At 38.8% G+C, this 6,549-nt stretch overlaps 2 protein-coding genes across 2 annotated transcripts; one reads left to right on the forward strand and one right to left on the reverse strand.

Annotated features, from left to right (window-relative positions):
- Window positions 1-632: 632 nt before the first annotated feature.
- On the reverse strand, window positions 633-2,280 carry SARC_09654 (hypothetical protein). Its single transcript, XM_014296324.1, has one exon. The coding sequence runs from the start codon at window positions 2,058-2,060 to the stop codon at window positions 780-782; it is 1,281 nt and encodes a 426-aa protein (XP_014151799.1). The 5' UTR covers window positions 2,061-2,280; the 3' UTR covers window positions 633-779.
- Window positions 2,281-5,523: 3,243 nt separating this feature from the next.
- Window positions 5,524-6,549, forward strand: SARC_09655 (hypothetical protein; the record flags this gene model as incomplete). Its single annotated transcript, XM_014296325.1, has 1 exon — window positions 5,524-6,549. A coding segment is annotated over exon 1 (756 nt), but the record flags the coding sequence as incomplete, so codon positions are not given.

Genomic DNA, 6,549 nt, shown 5'->3' on the forward strand with positions numbered 1-6,549 from the left:
TACATATAGATATATGTAATTATATATATATATATATACATCTAATAAATATATATATATATATTGAGATACATATACATATACGTATGGCGACACACACACACACATATATATATATATTCTGTATATATACTTATATATATTTGTCCATACGTATACGTATATACATATATATATATAAATTTATATTGTATGTATATATCGAATATATACATATGTATATGTATATATATATATATATGTATATATATATGCATATGTATCTATTTAATTATGTATATATATATATATATATATATATATATATTATTGTTCGTACAAACACACATATATATATATATAAAATATACGTACATCCGAATGTATAATATATATATATATATATATATATATATTTTATACATACAAATATATATATGTATTCCTTATATGAATAAATATATATCTACATATATAGATATTTACATATATGTAAACCATATATATATATATTTATTTACAACTATACACATATGCATACACAGATATTGACATACATTTGTATTATATATACATATATATATACATATATTTATACACACATGTTGACCAATGAATTTACAGATATAATTATGCCTACATGACACATTGTTGTTTGCAAATCATATGTTACTAAAGCTGAGTTAGTCGATTTTATTGTTAGCAGCTATTCTTCAATAAATAAATTTGTGAGCAAAACGGTTGAAGAACAAAACGGCCTACCATACGCTAGGGATGTCAGCCCTGTTGAACGTAGCGAACTAAATTGCCTCTTCGCTATCCATTGTGAACTGCTCACTAACCTCAGTGAAGTGATGAATACTCTTCCTAAGTTCTTCTTCATCGACGTTGACATGTTGCAAAAATTGTTTAGAGAGATCCGAAAGTTCCGCATGCTCTCTGTAAAATTCACCAACAGGCTGCAGGCGAATCCGGAACGATTCCTTCACATCGTTGTCAAACACGCGCTGAGACATATCATCTACAGCACCCATACGTTGTAATACTTTATGATAGTAATTGATGGTTCGATTGAACACTTCGCCCTCGGGTACCCGCTTTTCTGATATCTCCTTCATTGTATACAGGCCATCGCATATAGCGTCGATTGTGTGCTCTTCGAATAGCATGACAGCCCTGGCCACACACCAATGGTCGATGACCTTCCGCTGTTGCGCAGTTGATTTTTCATATGTTATAAGCGGATGGTCGCCATCAGGCAGACCCTTGTGGTCATCGCCCTCTTTGTTGCGCACTGTAAGGAACGCTAGCGTAGTGTGTGTGCCATTGACAAGATACCATTTGCGTTTAAATAAGTACTCCTCTGTAGCTGCGTTGTTTGCAAACACAGTGACCGAGTTGGTGGGCCATGGGTTGGTCTCCTCATTCTCAACTGTAGGATTTTCTGAGGCCGCATCCATTGGTAAGATATAGCCCTCCCAAGATTCGGTGGTACACTTGATTCCATCCTCGACGCCAATGATACGATCGATGCAAATCTTATCTACAAGCATAGGGACGACTTCAATATACTTATCCAGGTCCTTTCCTAGTTTTTCCACAGCCTCATGATCGTTTTCACAAGCATATAACTTCTTCCTCTGATTCTTAGAGACCTCTGTATCTAATAGCGCACCCGCATCTAAAGTACTCTTTGTGACTTTGTCTAACCCAGGACCTAAGCTGGTACTGAACGACGTACCAAGCTTCGCTGCTGCCCCAACAACTGAGTCATCTTCTGACAGCAGAAGAATCATTCGAGCTCCATTGCTGTCTGAATCGTCCACTGATTCTTTGGCCTCGAGTGCAGAGTGTAGTTGCGGCACTGACGAAACCACAGCGAAGTTGCAGATCTTCGCATCGTTGACACGGAATGGTACTGTGATAGGCGCTCTTGAAGCTAGCTCCTTGAACTGTTTAGATGCACGTTGCACCGTGATGACTGCCTGATCGGACTTTCTAGCAAGCTCAGGTAAGGCCAAACCAAGACCGAGCTTTCCAGCCGCCAGATGGATGTGAATTCTCTTACATAAATTTGTCATATTAGGGTGTCCTTCGTAGTCTTAATATCAGATTTTTTTGTATTGTGTAATTATGATGGAAGGACAACCAAAGTAGCTAGCTTTATAGTGGTGGCTGTTGTCTAAAAGTTGCGGATGCGTGCATCAACTTGTTATTTGAGTGTTGACTGTTACATGATCAATGATTTTGTAGTCGTTTATCTTGAACTTTTTAAATATTATTACTTCAAGAGAGAACAAATCTACACTTCAAGACGAGATTTTTCTATTTATTATTTATTATTTATCTGATCACTTTCCGGGTTTCAAAATATTAAAAAAATATATAATTAGATGTCCAAGAGATAAAAAGCTTTTGTTAAATGAAAAATACCCGTCAAAAGTTCACTAAATATGTATGTACATATTGTGTTTCGTTTTTTTAAAAAACAAATACACCAATAACGTACATGAGACATCATGAGTCATACATGTGATGACACATCAGTGATCCCTGATCAGTGATCAGACCGTGTTGTCATAGTTTGTGCCAATATATTTATTGTATTTTTAGAAAATCAAATCAGGTACATAGTGTATACAGTATTTACTAATATTTATCATACATACAATTCATATTAATTGTTTCAAAAATCAACAACATAACTGACGTAACATATGTGACAAATATGACCAATTATGATTGACTGTGTATTAAACAATCTGAGATTCTTTAAAAAGAGACTAATCATAGTTACCTAAAGTAAGCTGGGATAAATTATTTTAAAAATACGACTAGAGTATAGGACTATAGTCCTGAGTGCCTGACTCTTTGGCCTCTGCAGAAAGGGGCTCGCGACTGGATCTGGAGTCTCTGGACTCTGGAGCAGGGCTCGAAACATAAACTGTATACACTATATGTATAGCGTAAACGTACTACGTTTACACGTTTACGCTTTGAACACAAGACGTATATACGTGATAAACTTTACATTTATACTCCTCACGTATGCAAATAGACGTAAGGTTCAGTGTAAACGTACTATGCTTTCCCGCTTGTATCGAATTGAATATAACCGTATTTTAAAATAGTTATTGCACTTTACGTTATATCTCATGAGACCCGATCTGGCCACTGGAGACAGGGGACAGTCATGAGCCGTGAGTGGTGACTAGTCACAAGCGAGGGCAGAGTACAGACTCAGGGGTCATCACCTTATCATGCTTTTATTTTTATAAAAAAAAGGTCATAAAACACTGTTGGGGCGCCGCGGGGACTGAAAGCGATTTAAAATTAAAAGGGTACATAGCTGAGTTTAAATATTTTTTTACTTGATCATAGCCTACTAAAAAAAGAAGGTGAGAAAATTTCTTGAGGGAATCCCCCCCTAAACGAAATCAACCCCCAAAAGTCACGGCCCTCTGGATTAGGGTCGTGAGCAGAAATCAAATTTCTTCAATATCGTAAATTTAGCAGAGATCCTAATCCAGAGGGATTTTGTTTAAAAAAACCCCCCCCAAATCCACTCAGGATCCTGTGTCAATAAATCACGGCTGGGGGCCTGGGGCGCCTCAGAGACTGAAAAGGGTTTAATAGACGAGGGTAGTTGCAGGATAATTGCTTGAGGGAGAGGGAGCCCCATGGACCCAAACAAAAAATCAAAACCCAAGGGATAAATTTAAAAGAGCCCTCGGGGGCCGTTGAGGGGCCTACAAATGGGGAAAAAGGGTTCCAGACAGATTTCAAGTTTGGACTCTACACTCTACAGGACTACAGCTACGCTTTCGGTGATATTGAGGAAATAGGGACTCTACAGCTACGCTTTCAGTGAAAAACGACAATATGTTGAAAAGGTGCCATAGTCGTGTTTGAGACAATTTTATTATTATATCAGAATATCAGAATATCAAAATATCACAGCTCTCTCTCTCCAGTAGAAATCACTCGATAGGGTTGGGAGACTGTAGCTTAAATGGGCGTTTAATTTCTTCGCAACTACGATCATATATTATTGTACCTTTGTGGCATTTTCTTGACTCCCTCAAATACTACATGCATCATTTAGTAGCCATACACTCACAAACAAGCACGATCTCGTGTGTAATAGTCATCGACAATCGGTGCTTGCATCAGCATCACATGCATGCACACATGTAAGATAGGTATATACAGTTGCATATACCGTACTATCCCAAAGCTTCTGGGGTACAAGTTTTAGCATAGCTTAATTTACAATACATTGGATATACAGGACACACGGCAAACTGTATAAAACACGACACGATCTGATATCAAATATATAAGATTCAGTAAGGTTCAAGTGCAAGTCGCCTCTTATTCTCGTCTATCGACTATCGAGTGCAGCTATGTATTGTAAGTATTTAAAATACCTATTCTAAAGGCGTTTGAAGTAAATATGGTAACCACCACCGACTAAACTCGAATCTGATACACACGACAGTTTCCAATTCTGCCATTCTTTTGGAAGCCAATTTTGCAGATATGTATACAGGTGGACAACCAAATGCTTAGGTCACAGTTGAAATGAATTTTGCCTACTACGGTGCGTCACAATCTGTACATATTTGACACTGAAGTTACTGGTTAATGTGGGCCGAAAAACATGCTGTGGTGTTTTATACTTCACAGTTTATGGTGATTTATACTTTGCAGAAATGTAATAACTAGCTATAAGTCACGTTCGAGTCTGATACGACCCGCATTTAAGTATTGTAGCCGCGGAGGACTGTCAATATTTCGATCTCCGCACAGATTGACAGTAGCTTGCTTGAGAAAATGCCTTTATGGTGAGTAGTTACAGAAGCGATTGATGACAGTGACGGCCATGTCAAAATGTGAAAGTTGTTAGTAGTTTCATTTTTATCTCAGATATATTTCTGTATATCAACTTAATTTTCACGAGTGGCATGTTTTGTGGACATATAATTTATTCTAAAAAAATAAATTATAGAACATACATTTCTATCAGTATAGGTACGAACCAGAAGGGCCCAGATAGCAGGTTTCTTTGCCGTTGGCCAACGAAATCTAGACTAGTCCGGTCACGTACAGCAAATATTTCAATCCGTACTGGCATTGCACGTTTTTGAGTTGTATACAGAAAACCAGGGCAGGTGTGTTGCGCTGTTGTGAGCCTGTATTTATATAAGGTATATACGTAAATACATATTCCATTTCCGGTCATGGGGCCTGTCGAGGCTGTCGGCACGTGGGGCTGGAAGCCTGGAACTCTGAACTTCTATTATAATTCTATAATATATGATTTTTTTTTAGAGGGGGCCATAAGAAAATTCCGGAACTACTTTTGTTTTTTATTTGTGTTATTTTTGTTTTTAAAAAATAAATAAATAAAATAAACCATCTATCACACAGAGATGCATTGTGTTTTAAAAAAACAAACAAATATTCTAAAATAGAAAAATATTACAAAAATCGAACACCACATAATTTTTACATAATTTTTAGGTTGTAGGGTTCAAGCCTTTAAAAGGCAAGCGGACATATCATTATTTTTTAATCAGTACATTATCAGTCTTTTCATTAGGAAAGCAGCCAGGCCCGCTGCCAGGCCTACTCTACTCTCTAGTAGAGAGAGTAGAGCAAGCAGTCAGGCACAGAGCCAGGCACTGGCAGTCTGGCACACTGGCAGTCAGACTGTTCGTCTCAATTTTTTATCAACTCTCCAATCTCCATACAAATGCTGACGGCTGGCTAGGTATATTATCATAAGTACACTAACAATCACCAACTATCATGGCATCCATATATACGACAATACCAAGAGCTGAAGGGGTGGAGGCCCGTCTCGCGAAAGCGCAGCCTTATATGGGTATACCACAAAGCAACTTATTATTGCTCGTGCCACTCTCACTGATTGTCTGTCTGGTCCTGCCATTGTGGGCTGTATTTGTATTGCCCATTTGTGCGATTTACGTACTAGTTGTGGTCTTACCTGTGCAACTGCAAGCGTATTTCTCGACTTTCGATGTATCAGCCGACAAGAGTGTCGCAGCATTGACACCTGTAGAGCCACGAACGCCTTTAGAGGACAGAGAATTCGATGTGGTTGTGTATGGTGTCACTGGCCACTCTGGACTTCTGCTAGCTGAGTACTTAGTAATGCAGTATGCTAGCAAGGGCGACCTCAAGATTGCCCTTGCTGGCCGCAATGCGAAGAAACTTGCCGCCGCGCGGGAAAAACTGGCCGCCAATTCGCACCCAAGTGCGCTTGATTTACCACTCATCATCGCGGACTCTGGCAATGAGGAGTCTCTGGAACAGATGTGTATGCGCACAAAAGTTGTAGGTACTACTGTCGGGCCTTTTTTGAAGTACGGAGAGGGCCTTGTACGTGCCTGTGGCCGTACTGGAACGGGTTACTGTGATTTGACTGGTGAGACCGCTTTTGCGGAGATTGCATCGGCCAAGTACAATAAAGTTGCCATGGAGACCGGTGCGCGTGTAGTGTCTTTTACAGGGTTTGATTCTGTGCCCGCCGATGTCGGCACC

The sequence above is a fragment of the Sphaeroforma arctica genome (genome assembly GCF_001186125.1).
Source record: "Sphaeroforma arctica JP610 unplaced genomic scaffold supercont1.1010, whole genome shotgun sequence".
NCBI classification, from domain to species: Eukaryota; class Ichthyosporea; order Ichthyophonida; genus Sphaeroforma; species Sphaeroforma arctica.